At 33.0% G+C, this 15000-nt stretch overlaps 1 protein-coding gene across 3 annotated transcripts; it reads left to right on the top strand.

The window, feature by feature from the left end:
* The first annotated feature begins 526 nt into the window (after window positions 1-526).
* Window positions 527-13977, top strand: LOC128190355 (steroidogenic acute regulatory protein-like). 3 transcript variants are annotated; one of them, XM_052862397.1, is made up of 14 exons: window positions 527-631; window positions 1369-1472; window positions 2606-2765; window positions 2931-3014; window positions 3739-3816; window positions 4224-4277; window positions 4728-4860; window positions 5673-5780; window positions 9704-9768; window positions 10811-10963; window positions 11081-11176; window positions 11481-11665; window positions 11802-11895; window positions 12116-13977. In XM_052862397.1, the coding sequence occupies exons 1-14, from the start codon at window positions 608-610 to the stop codon at window positions 12224-12226; spliced, it is 1449 nt and encodes a 482-aa protein (XP_052718357.1). In that variant the 5' UTR covers window positions 527-607; the 3' UTR covers window positions 12227-13977. The 3 variants fall into 3 exon arrangements, with proteins under 3 accessions (XP_052718357.1, XP_052718341.1, XP_052718348.1); XM_052862381.1 differs by having other exon boundaries at window positions 9704-9807; XM_052862388.1 differs by having other exon boundaries at window positions 546-686; window positions 9704-9807.
* The last annotated feature ends 1023 nt before the right edge of the window (window positions 13978-15000 follow it).

The raw sequence follows: 15000 nt of genomic DNA, 5'->3' as shown, positions 1-15000 counted from the left end.
TAACAATGACCATTTCATTTTACACTCAACTGAAAGTACGGTACACGTATACATGAAGATTGAAAAAATAGGTTTGAGGGGGTGGGGGAGAATTGTGAGGTCAGATTTCTTTCATATTTTAAATAAAAACAGGTATCATATGCCAAAGAACAAAATATAACTGAAAATTTCAGAAAAAAAATGAACTATAGGTAGGAAAAGCTTGACCTATCTGTTTTGTATTACCTTAATTATTACATGCTCGTATGCTAATTTGCTGCAAAGCTAAAAAAGAATGTATGAAAAGAATGTGCTTTAGATTATTTAATTTTAGGGAATATATTATCCTCTGATTTGTGGTATTTATATTATGAAAGCGTTCTGATATGCATAGATTATCATGGGTATAGTTCATTGTTTAATAAATAAAAAAAGGTAGGATATCATGGTTATGCTGCATGTTGACCTATATTTTTTTGTTGAGAAATAATTTGAAAAAGAGACATTGTTTTGACTACGAAATGTCTGAAGTACGGTTGACTAATTCCGACAAAATCACATGATATTTTTTGTCCAAGATGGCGCGATGTAAACATAATCTTTGGACTGACATCTGAGCCCAGAGATCATGCCAATCATGTCAATAAATGCGGTAGGTGACTCAAGTCGTCAATGTGCAATGTTACACAACTTTATAAAGTTAAAAGGTAAGAAGAAAAACATGTTTCATCACAATATAAAAGAGAGATGATGAGAAAACGAAAACCAGCAAATGCAAAGTTCTGTTAGCGTTAAAAGGAAGTATGCTTAAGCTTTTAAAGTATGTTAAAAATGTTATGAAAGGCAAGGAAAAATTAAATTGTTTGAAAAAAGATAAGGACACAGAAGAAAAAGTTTTCAATAGACCTTAGATTCGGTATTTTGATATGTAGTCGACTATTACATTAACAAAGCCAGTGTAAGTAATATTTTGAAAAATGTCTCCTGCCAGGAGAAAGAACAAAGGATGGTGATCTTGGTGTAGATCATTTAAAAGGTTGGGGATGGGGGGGGGGGGGGGGGGTCTGATGGTCAGATCAATTCCGTCGCCAGCTTCAGATAGCTTTCTAAGTAGAGTAGGTAAATTTAAGTTCTAACCACAGTGCAGTACACTAGATCTGTATTATAATAAATGGTTGAGACCTTGTTGGGATTCTATTCCCTTCTATGTACCATGTGCATTGTCAGCCAGCCAGGACATAGATTGGTTTGAATCGTAATGTATTGTGTTTGCCATGTCTATCTTCCATCCCTCTAAAAAATCTATCATGAATTCTAAAGTTTTTTATAATATTTATTGCAAGGATATATACATGTACGTGAATTTTTGATTCTGACATCAATACACAGAGTACCAGTGACATGAGAGATGTGAGTAGCTCAAGACAGGACAAAGCCAGGCAGGCCGGGACTGCTCTGTACGGCAGCATCCACAACCAAGCTGTCGAGCCCAGGTACGAGAATAAGTTACACCTATTCTCCATATATCATGGCTTCATAATTACAGGGTATATGTTGAATTCCAGTTTTTCATGGATTTTGTTGTTGAATTCGTCTACAAAATTTATTTGTCATTAAAGTGCAGTTTGTTATATTATTGTATTAATAGGAGTTTTAGCTAGCAATTATGCATCCTTGAAAGTTATATTTTCACTAAATCTACAAAAATGATGCCCATGAATATCAGTGAAACCATTGTATCTATCCTTAGTAGCCTAGGTATGCAAACCAGATACCCTTATTTTCTCCGTATAGCTATTCTTTTGTGAATTCAGGTATGAAAATTACTTATTGTTACTTTCCATTTCCATGTATTTTATCACAACTTACTTGTAAATTGTAATACATGGATGTACATATTCATTTAATAATTATGATAAACGGTGTGTAAAAACTTTAAAAGCTACATTGTATTTTATCTGATATGCAATTTATACCAAGGTTTAAGTGATGAGGCAAGAAAATACATTAGTTCCATTACCTTCTTCCTTCAAAAGGTTTGGAAATAGGATCTGAATTTTAAACACTCTTATTTACAAGGGTGGTCAATTTAAAAGTTAGTTTATAAGAAAAATCAGAAGTTTACATAGGGTTTCATACTGAAAATGCGGATTTGATGTAGAACATTGAAGAATCTATGTATTCATACACACCATATATGTGCATGACACATAAGGTGATATATAATACTGGTACTTGATTTAGTGAAAGCTACATTCTATTCAGACTATTGCTATGTAGAATACATAGCCAAATGTAATACACGTGTGTTTACTGTAGAGTGCCCATCACATGTACTTAATGCTATAATATGACCTTAAATATTCTTAAGTCATTTGATAGCAGTTTCAAATTTTATTTGATAATGATATGGAATCATCAATGATCATTGACATGAAATTAATCATAAAAAATGTTATTCAGGGAATATTTTTCCCTCCAGAGCTTATAAAACTCAAAATATGTTACACATGTACTAGAAAACTTTATATACCGGTACAGTTGTTGAAAAGTGTATAATGTTAATGTATAATCACTTGTCAAATCTGATAAATTTGACCATTAATGATCATGTTGGTTTTTTCAGAATGGAAAATGAAAGTTATACATATGTCTACGGACCAGAAAGAATCTCAACTCATCGTTACTCACCATGCTCCACCGTTTCATCTGTTCGCAGGACGTTTTGTCTGATAGCATTGTTTGATCTTTGTTTCTGTTTTATACTGTGGGTTATTTATACTCAGGTGAGAGTCAAGGTTATAAGCAGGTGAAGGTCAAATTATACTTATCAGTAAGTGCACTGTTCTTTATATTTTACTTAATAACTTTAAATGGATAAAGAAGTTTTGGGGATGAAATGAAAAAACATGAATTTTAATGAAAATGTTTGTTGTTTATGTTTGTTTCAGCTGACTGGCTCAGAGACTGTTTGGGAGGCCTTTGAACAACAAGTTGCAAATTATCAATTTCAAACCTCTTTGTTTGATACAGTGGTAAGTTATTACAGCAGCTGTCTAAAAGTCAAATATAATCATACATGTAGATTAGATTATGGTGATTAAATTATATGAAGATAAATAGTGCAAATACTATACATTTATTTTTATTTGTGTATTGTATTACATGCATGATACACTCTGTAAATCATTAATTTGGTTAGATCCATGCATACATTGTATTTATTATTGTATCTCTTCAATGTAAACTTCCTCATAAATAAAATCTCATAATTTTCAATTAAGAAATAATCAGCAAGTTCAACAGTTCATCGGGATATGAACTTAGTTGGTCACATGATCAAATCCTGTGAAGCCTGAAGGGCTTCTCAGAAGATTTGGTCATGTACCAATCAAGTTCATATCTCGGTGAACTTTTTAATATTGCTGCTTATTATTTAAATTTACGATTGAAAGAGTCAAACTGTTCAGAATTGTAAAAATAAACAACCGTCAAGCAATAAGCTCAGCGATAATCATTGTGACATCATTTAAAAAGTTCACACAGAATTGAACATTTTCGCTCTTTGATAAGTTCATATAAGGAAGCATACTTTTAAATGAAAATATGTGATATTAATATATAATACTATAACATGTTCTATAGTTATTACCTTTTCACCACATTTAGAGAAGCATAAAAATACATGTGTATCTCATCTAGACTACAAACCAATGTTTTGTTGCATGCTTTTTGATTGGACGGTTTACTGAATTGTAGATGGTGGCAGCACTTCGATTTATCCTGATAGAGCTGGGCTATGCTTTGTTCCGCCTCAATCACTGGTGGCTAATTGCTGTAAGTGTTACATGTAAATATCATCCCAGACTATTGTGTGTTTGTGTGTGTGAGGACTGTCCCTCATACTTATACATATATAATGAATAAAAGTATGTAAAACTAGAATATTGCCTCTCTGTCACCCATCATTTCAATTATGGTAAAATCCACTTATTCTTGCTCTCAACCTCTATCTCTCAGTACCTTTCGCCCTCAATTCTGAGTACTCTGAGTAGTACTCAATGACATTGAAAATGTAAGATTTACTGTGTAAATGAGATGAAGGCTTAAACTATCTAGCATATTTACTTATCAGGTCATTGATAATTCCTGACCTATATTTCATTACTTATCTTTTGAATCATATGTTATCACTGTAATGTGAGGGTCATGCCTAATAATTGTTCAAATATTTCTATTTACAGATATCCACATCTTTAACTTGTATATTCTTGATTACAAAAGTATTTTTATTTGAGGTAAGTTAATACCGGCATTGCAAGATGAATTGCATCATTAGATTTTGTTTGATGTGCCATGTTTCATAGTGCATTATAAGTTTGAAATACACCCTTTCATTGAGAAGCAAATTCCTTGTATTAAATGAGCTATTGTTCCAAGAAGGAGGAAGTAAAAAATAAATTCTTTTAAAACAACCTCCATATTAAAGGTTATTCAGTTGGGGCAATGAATGGAGTACCAGGACATCATTTGAAAAGACTTGTAAATTTTAAACTTCATATAATTACTGGTAAATGTTAATGTGAATCATTTTATTACATGCGTTTGTGATTAAGGAAGAAAAAATAGAAACAAAGAAATTTCAAAGAAAAAGACATATTCCCCAACAATTTTTAAGTCATAAACATTATGTAGAGAAAAAAATCTTGGAGAGCTTCCTGCTGAATAATAGAGTCACTGTGTTACAGTTCAGCCATGACGGGAAGGCGGAGAATCCGCTCAGTTACATTCTGTTGCTGACCTCGTTTATCCTGACCTGGATAGAGACCTGGTTTCTGGACTTCAAGGTCCTGCCAACAGAGAAAAAGATTTTACTTAGAGGTACACACACAAGTTACTTATATCAACTATATCTGCACTGATGAGTGTTCTGAATATTAATTCATTCACTTAAAGGTACACAGCCAAATAGATAACTATATAGGCACTAACTTGTGTAAACATCTCATTGTTTAGTAGTATACACAACTATGGAAACAACTGTGAGGAAAAACCTAATGGACTGACACATGTATTTACTTTTATATAATTATACTGGAAATAAATTTCTTTTACTTTCTTTGCAATACAGATTTATTAGGGTACCTTGACAAATCGACAAACTGCATTCATACTGAATATAAATCTATCTTCCTACTCTTAAATAGAGACTAGTGAGCAAAACTTAATCAAGCTAAAAGTACACAGTCAGCAAGAAAAACTAATTTAAGTCTTACTTATTTACTAATATACTAGTATGTATACATGTGTCTGTGGACAAAACTCAATAAGTAACATACTGTGACCAATCTGTGGTTTTGAATACATTATAAGTTCTGTGTACATGTACTAGGTACACAAAAACTTGTGATTTGATGAAATACATAGTACTCTCTTTGATGTTGTTGTTAGTTTAACAAGTGTAACAACAGAGATCAATGTCAAAATGATAATTGTGCTCACATGACCATGATTGTCAATTTCATTATTACAAGTACTTACATACATGTAGTTATATATAAATTTTGAGATAAGTATTGCTATTTACAGTGATATGAATTAAAGTGCTTTGCTTTTGGAAAATATTCAAAAGAGCTTTATAATTTTTCTTTGGACTCTGACCTTTTCACAATACAGCTGGTTTTTCTTTATAGGTACACACGGTGAAGCTAATGAGAGGTCAGGCTTATTGGGACGTGCTGAGGAAGGAGGGAATCGTGTCGTCCATGACGACGACAAAGACCGATACTACTCGCCTGCAGGTTTGTAGTGCCCTTAACAGCCTCCTTATAACAGTAGTAGTACTGTGCATTCCCACAGTCTTTGTACATTTCAGGAAATTTTTCTTTCAGTTACACCAACTTTATAAACATCACCTGGGTCCAGTATTTTCTTCTACACTTTATTCCATATCAAAGATGTGTGCACATCTTTACACTGCATATTACTATATTTAGAAAACTGACATTAAGAGAATTGTTTTAAAAAATTTATTATTTACTACATTAGACACAATTTTCACATGTTTGGAAATTCCTTCAAAATAGAGTATATAATTATACATGCTTATAAACATCAACACTTCTTAAGAAAGTGCCTGGAGACATTATTTTTGACTTCTGCCTGTTCACATCCGAGTATTTATGTTGATGAACATACCTGTATAAAAAGTCAGAAATTGTCACAGGTCAAAACACTAAATCGTTTGATCATTTAAAAAATCAAATTAAAAGCAGGAAGAGGGACAAGATTTAGAGACAAGATGAAAAAGTGTTGTTCAGTGATAGATCGACGTGAATGAATGAAGGAGTGGCGTCAGCCGAATTGTTTATTCGATGTTATTTTATAATGTAAACATGGTAAAAACTGAATGTAATCAAGGAAGAACATGGGTACTTATTTCAAAGAGCCATTAAATTAATTAATTCGTCTGGTCACTGTAAAAGGAATGATGTAACTCGTCTTCTTGGTAAACCTGTTACGTCATTAGAAACTGTTTAATGGATTAGGGGTACTTAAACTGTTTTATGGAGAGTTATTATGTATTACATTGTAATATACAATCAATGTCTTCAATGTCTGCACTGCCGGATTTATCTTGGATATGTGTCCATACTTGTTCACTGTATGGAGATACTTATAGTAGAGATTCTAGGGACTTGCACGCAAAGCATTAACAGGAACGGACGAACGCGATTCTTTAGAAGTATTATGTATTTTATACGATTTAAGAGCAAGCTTATCTTAATATTAATAAACTAGGCACTTAATTAAAAATATTTAATAAATAATAATAAATATGTTTATTACATGTATAACCTTTCTGTATTAGTCTAGTCAAAATACGGAAATCAGTCTGGGATATGATTTTGAACAAACTCTTATTGAACCAATTTACATGTATCATGCAGCAGGATCATGAGTGGTGGGGGGGGGGGGGGGGGGGGGTGTGTGTTGTGTTATATCTTGTAAGGAGAATTCCCTCGTATTTACCTGTCTTCAGACTGTAACATGTCCATTACCAGACAATTCTATTCTATAATTAAATAGCTGTGTCAGAGGTATAGGGGTCAATAGCTAGGATGGATCCGTGTAGACTTACAAATACGTACAGAAACACGGTTATGAATTCTACCAGCATACTCAGTACAACGATAGTAGATATACAATGTACATTAGTGTTTCAAAACAGGGGCCATTCACTGGTACCTATGGAGACTATCGTCTGTTTTTCTCCGAGTGGGTTAAGTTTTTTGTTTTGATTGAACAAACATTAATTCGATCTGACCTGAATATAGGAAATCAACAAATGATCAAAGCGAATCGAAAGATACTTTCAAATGAGTGAAGTTAACCGGAAAGAAAACTGCAAGAGAGAAAGTTTTGCAATAGCTTTACATTCATGTACAAGTAGTTGTACATCTAATTATATATTTCGATTAAATTGCCGAATATCCTTTAATATTCATAATTTATGGGTGGTTTATTGCGACGTAGTTCGAATTTATAAAGTTATAATGCCTCCATTTAAAATTTCACAATTCCATTACAAATATTGCTTTTAGAGAACCAAAATATTAAAAAGTCAATAACAAATAAATCCCATTGGTTTAGTTTTACTTTTAAGTCTAGATACAGTTTCCGTGTTAAACAAGACAGAGTGTTCGTGTGTGTATGTGTTCCATATACATGTGTAAAGAATGTGTAATAATCCGTTATACAATATTTCTTGACGTAAACCAGATTACGAAGGACAAGTATATCCATCATGTTGAGTCAAATTCTAAATAGATAACATTGATACACATATCTGCAGTTCTTTTTTTTTTAACCTCACAAATGCAACTTTTCTTTTATTTGATATGCAAGAATTATATTCCACAATCTTGTATGATTATATTTGATATTCCATTCCTTTATTTGATATGGGTATGTGTGGTGCGTTTTACATTATAAAAGGCTGAGGCAGGTTGAAAACTGATACTAGTCCTTGAATTAAAACCAGCAATGTCAAACCGGGCAGATCTTCTATAATTTTGCCGTGCATCTGTTTTTGATCGGATTTCCGTTGAACGTTTACAAATAAAACAAATTATTCCAGAATACGAAAATGGACTTGTATTGCGCAAAATGAACACACGTTAAATTACACGACTTTACGGGTTTTATACTCCGAATAATAGCAGAAAGATTTATAATCTATACAGTATAAATAAAAAATAAGATTGTCGCATTTAGTTGTATTGTTGACAATTCTCTATTTTGTAATCAGTAACGTCAGTGAAGCGTGACTGGAGATCGATAATCAATAGCCGCCTCCGTTCACGGGTTTTGAGTTTTCTTTTAATAATCTTTCGCTCACGATGGTCGTAGACCGTGAATTTGGGATGTCGAGGTTTAAATGACTGAAAACGATATCGTACGACGTGGTGTGTGTTCGATCGAGTGACGGAATCTCATCAACTTTACCCACGACAGCGCAGACACTGAGTTTTGAGTGAATAGTTTACGTTCCGAATATTATTATAAAAAGTTAAAAAGTTTATCAGGAATGTCGGCGAAAAGTGCCCGGAGTAAAGTCGCTCATCTGTCCTTTGTCGGTCGGATCAAACAGAGGCTATCATGGTTAGAGCATGCAGGTAAAATAAGAACCATCCGCGGAGTTCATCGTTTGATCTGACGTATAAAATTATGATTTGAAAGTGAAAAATCAAAGTTGCCTTTGTACTAATATGAATTTAGTTATAATATCTGATTAGGAAACTTTAAAGAATTCGCAAAGTGTCAAGATTTTTACTGAAGTAATAGCCTTCAGTATAATGTTTATTTTGCTCTCCTATTAAGGTTTTGTTTATTCTAGATCAAGTTTACGAATCAAATGACTTGTTTAGATTTGAACGAGGTTGCCAAGCATTGCTTATTATTTTCATTAACTGGAAAACAGTATACATTTGCAAATTAAATATCTTCTAGACATTTAACACATTTGATTTTGTGAAGATTGCATCTAAAGATATCTATACAACTTTGCTTGTGTAACACTGTTAAACTCCTTACCCCCCCCCCCCCCCCGGATTATTTCATATTTATGGTCTTTTTATAGTGACCCAAATGTTTGAGGTTTCTTCACATTGCCAACCAATATACTTAATTACTGGCAGAGAAAGACAATATATATGAATTATTGATACATACAAGTACAATCATAGCTGCAGTCCTATCCATGATGGTGTTACATGCATAGTGTGGTGAAGGATTTCTATGAATTACTAAAGCACAGCCTGAATTTCAGAGTGTAACATGACCTTGTTAATTCAGCTAGTAATGACAAAATGTCCAAATATTTTCATTTGAAACCAATAGCCCTATTCTGTGCTGTATAGATTATTTGTACAATCAGTTATATAAATCACTGCTTTGATTTATTTGGTTAAGACTTTTAGAAACTTTCTTCAATTTTTGATTTGAATAAGAATCCAGACTTTGTTTACTGGATCTGATGTTTGAATTTTGAACATTAAAATTACTTTCTGATTCAAAAGAAACTAATTTAGATTACTTTGCTCTAACTTTATTTATTTAGGGATGACATTAATCTATTCAGCAAAAAGGAATAAAAAACAATAATTGCTTTTAAAAACATGACAAATACATGTAATTCAATGTTAAAGGTAATATTTTGCAGGTTCCGATGATGAGGGTGAGGATCGTTATCGCAGTCTCCCGCCCAGTCGATCTCACAGCCGAAAGGCAAGTCAATCCTCCGTAAACAGTTTGCTGGGCAGTCAGGTAGATAGCTCAATGGTTCTCTACCAGCCCCACCCTCCAAGCCACCCAGCAACTTATTCCCTGCATCAGTTTGTAAACAATCGACCCAAACTGCACATGGAACTGTACAGCACAGTCAGCCTGTCACTGCTCCTGAACTACTTCAGTGGTCATTAACTGTTTATAACACCTCAGCACTTCCCCCGCTCATACCATAAAGCAATGTTTCTTTTGAATCTGAATTACTAAGTCTGAAGCCAGTCACTCAATTTTATTGCATTGTCATCAGAAATGAAGATCCCAGTAAGACATACATTTCAGAATTGATTTACATCATATTTTGGTTCTGATTTGACCCCATTACTCGTTCAGAGAGATACGCTGACTCAGCAAAATACACATTAGCAACAGCTGTTACTTTATTCATCAGAATGGATTGATTGTGGACTAGTGTTAGAAAATGTTTGTATCGAATGTGTATTGGTCATATTTGACTGAGCGAAATGAGACTTTTAATGCACCCAGATTTAAACATACCAGGTACAAGTACAAAAATATACATCATCATTAAAGCACATTCTGAACTTGTCTATTATTGAATTAAAAGGGCCTGATGGTCATGACTATTTTTAGATTTTATTTAACTGCTGGAAAAGAGGAGTTTTGCATACAGACAAAAAAAAGTCAAATTAAATATTAATTTATAGGGGCCGTCTTTTATAAACAATGCTTAATATGATTAGAAGGATCATTACAACAATTTAATGTTGTATTTACATGTAATGGTAATTTGTTGAGCTCCTTTGCTTCCTGAACAGAGTAAAATATTAAGTACAACAATTTGTATAATTTTAAGAACAGAATAGGGCAATGCAGGGGAATATTATTCTTCTCTGATATAATTGTATTTTATTCAATGGGAAATACAGAGAAATGTAATTTTTGTCCAATATCAAATGTATTTTTAACAAAATGTTAAATGCTTAAAATGAGATATTTTCATTCTGTTGTCATGCTATTTTAGGACCATGAGTACCTGAAGATAGCCAATGAGACGATGGATATGCTGTTTGAACTGGTCCGGGAGGGGGGCTGGATCACGGAGAGGGAGAGTCAAGGAGACATGGTCCAAAGCGCATACATCAAAAAACTCAAGAGGAAGATTTTTAAACTGGAGGTAACTCTTCTTGAAAAAGAATGCCTTTAAGATGACAGTAGAAGTATGACAAATACACATTAAGTCCATTAATTAAAAAAAGAAGAGATGTATCAATCATTTGATTTTTTTTCACAGTGTACATTGGATATAAGTCCACATGAGCTTTGGAAGGACACCATTGATAATGTGAACGACTCGCCCAGCTGGAATCCAACCCTGCTGGAGTCAAAAGTATGGATCTGAACCAAGCACACAAATGTTCACAGTCATCTCTCAAATCTAGAATTGACATTTACTGGGCATACAGCTCTTGTATTCAGTAGACAGAATAAAACATCCCTCAACCTGACTTTTGAATTTTCAAACAAGTTAACACACTCAAAATAATTCTTCTAGGAAAATTTGTAGTTAAATTGAAAGGATTTTCATAATTATTCTGTGCCTTATATTAAAACAGGGAAAATGCAAATTCTAGCTAAATGCTTAGATGTTAGTTTATTTACTAACACATTATTTTTGTTTTATGTCAATGCAGACTTTACTGGTTGTTGATGAGAAGACAGATATTTCATACAATATAGCTGCAGAGGCAGCAGGGGGCCTGGTGTCCGCCAGAGACTTCATAAACCTTCGTCACTGGGGGGAGCGGGACCAGACCTTTTTTATTGCTGTGAACAAGGCCACATTTCCTGACATGCCTCCACAGAAAAAATATGTCAGGTATGGATTGTGAACATTTAAAATACATGTCTAGCAATTTTCAGTTTAAGAAAACAAATTAAAAACAAAACATAAGATTCCAGGTAAAGATTTTGGAATTTTATTTACCATGCTAAAATATTTCCCTTATGTTTAGGGGTGAAAGTGGTCCCTGTGGACTGGTGTTTAATCGGGTCACTGGACAGCCTAACAGATGTAAACTACAGTGGTTCCTTAATACTAATTTAAAGGTGAGACTAATAACCACAATTATCCATTGATCTTAAATAATAACTTTATTCAGCCATGTTATTGTTTGATAATGTTGAAAGTTATATGAGTTGCAAAAACAATTTTTAATTGCTTTTAATTTAGTTTACAAAGGATAGAATTTACAGGTGTAAAAAAAATGTGTTTTTGTGTGATTTATAAAGCTCAGTCTGATCATGTATCTGTGTGTCCTATGTACAGGGCTGGATACCCCAGGCTGTTATAGACCAGGGCCTGACCGGTGTGTTGATGGATTACTCTAAATATCTCAGGCAACACATACAGGAAATCAAGGGGAGATCATTCAGTTAATGATACAAACAAGCATTCATACAAACAACTGTGATGCATGGGATTTAAATGTTTTGTTAGTGTATTTTAAAGATAGAAATATCCAGTTTGTTAATTTTTAAAAACAGAATTACATTTTAAGTGCAGTATTCATGAACATTATTGTGATTTTTAATCCAAAGAGTGACAAACAGTGCTAAGTTTGTGTGAAGAAGTGTGTTGTTTGTGTCCTTTCATTTCAATCTTGTGCAATTTTTGAATCGGTGTACTGTTAAATTCTTGTTGGATAGATGAATTCATTTTTATCATCAGTTCAACTGCATTACAATAGTTTAATCAAGTAATGGTATCTTATTTATTTCATGCAGTTTTACTTCTCTTATATCAATTCTGTGCAATCCTTAAAATTGCAAAACTGTACACCAAATGCTTTATGAGATTGGTTTGTGTTATTCTATCTTTAGTATCGATAATTTGATACACCCAGTATACGTGTGATTGAACTTAGTATTTGTTTATGATGGAGTGAATATTTTTTGTAACTAGCTGATCTAATCATTTTGATTTTATACATGTACATATAATCATGTATTATATAATTTTGTTATACTTTCATGTTAAATACTGAAATCTGATTGGTTAAGACGCAGTTAATAATATTTACTATTACCCTCAGCGTTAGCAACGCACTTGGCAACGGGTAACATTAAAAAATGTTACATGCGCGAAAATTATGCGCGTACGGTTCGCTGTAGAATTCACGTTATTCCTATATAAAAGCAGTAAAATTTTCTTTAAAATTTTAAAATAGACATTCAGTATAACAAAATAAATAGTGCCTGTTTGGGAGGATAACAGTTGAAATTGACACCCCTCGAAAACCATTGTCAACCTCCGCTTCGCGTCGGTTGACAATGGTTTTCTTGGGGTGTCAATTTCAACTGTTATCCTCCCAAACAGGCACTATTTATATAATATTATGACAGTTGATGCCGGCTGGAAGATGCATACCAGTAATTCATACATCAATTAATCATGATTCAATATTTTAGTTTTTGATTAGTCCAAAACAATTGCCTAAGTTTTTCAGGCCAAAAGTTTCGAAATAAAATGTGGCAGGCTGGCATTTTGAATTAAAAAGGAGAACAATTCATTTTTCATTTTCATAAACACTTATCCTCATTTTTTTGTAAAAAAAAAAAAAAATTAATGAATATGAGAGCCAGCATTTGACCTGATGTGATGGTGTCTGTAACACTAAACACCAATTTTGTTGCCTAAGTTGTAACATTTTGTTATAATTTTATGAATTGATGATTAATGAAGTTATTATATGCATAGAAGATGTAAATGTTTTAATTTACATGATGCTGTTCTATGATGTATTTTTTGTGGTTGTAAAAGCAAGATAGTCATGTTTGTTGGTTTACATGTAAAGCTGAAAGGCTATGACTGTGCAAGTTTGAATGAGAATGAATTCAGTAAAATTCTAGTTATCTCCCTCTTTTTCCAACATCGTAAAATAGATATACATGTACATAGTTTATAAATGCAGAGAATATTTGACAGTCAATTTATTTGCCCTTAACATGAAGTCTATTTGAAATCGAAAGAAACTTTCAATCATGCTGTAAAAACAAGTTAACATGTGTTGTATGTGTATTCGATATCCAGTCGATATCGTCCATGTAATGCACCGTGCAACCACCAGAATAACCGCTACAAGATGAAAGCTGTATTATGTAAATAAAGTATAGATACGCTATATGTGATGAGAGGGTTTGTTTTTTATCTGACCCCGTGTCTTCATTCCCCAACCCAAAAAAGGATAATACTTGCAATAATAGATCTTATTTCATCCCATCACGAATTATTGGAGATCTAATATGAACTTTAGCGAAAACAATTGAATTTTATTTATTCCGTAAAACTGAGGCAATATTCTTAATCTGATTGAGTGCAATACTGAAGAATAACAGTGCTTTCTTGCATTATTACCGAGATCAGCGGGTTTGGTTATTTGCAGGCCAGACTTGCACCTGTACTGCTTTGCCTGTTCAAGATTAGGTTGTTTTATACAGACCAATCAGTCTTTACCAAATAAGCTGAGTAAGACTTTTAATTATGAGACACTTCCATTGTCATCGAACAGCGTAGAGCAGTGTGCAAGAGGTTTAACTAGAAAACTGAAAGACATGAGTTCGAATCCCGATGGGGATTTTAAATTTTTTACCTTTCCAAAAATTGTTGAAACTTATTTTATGGTTGAATATTGTAAAATTTGAAACTTCTAAAGCGGTTAAAGTATTTTAATTATTATGTACCTTAATCCCACCTTAACAGCAATTATCACACGAATGAACCAAAAACTAAATCGACTCAGGAGGGGATATAGTTTTTATTTTTTTTATATTAAGAACATTAAAATTGTTTGGACTTTTCAGTTTCACTTTGTTTGAATTAACTTGTACCATTGTTAAAGCCAGTGCAACTTGAATAAAGAGCTCTGCATGTATGCGTGAGAAGTATTATAGAAAAGAATATTCGGTAAATAAGCTCATACGGCGATTGAAAATAATATTTGCAAGTCATTGCAGACATCCCTATTTTGTAGTAAATGGATTTGAGATGCCGATCATTTGACACTTTTATTCATCACTGAACTTCCTTTTTAAGAAAAAGACAATATTTAAAAGTTATATATAAAAACTGACCTTTGATCTCATTGACACACTGCCCTTGACCCTAAACTAACCATATACATGCACCTTGATTCTTTTAAATTGTCCATTTCA

The sequence above is a fragment of the Crassostrea angulata genome, chromosome 1 (assembly GCF_025612915.1).
Source record: "Crassostrea angulata isolate pt1a10 chromosome 1, ASM2561291v2, whole genome shotgun sequence".
Lineage (NCBI taxonomy): Eukaryota > Metazoa > Mollusca > Bivalvia > Ostreida > Ostreidae > Magallana > Magallana angulata.
The sequence above is the reverse complement of the archived record's forward strand: the minus strand, read 5'-3'. Positions and strand labels throughout refer to the sequence as shown.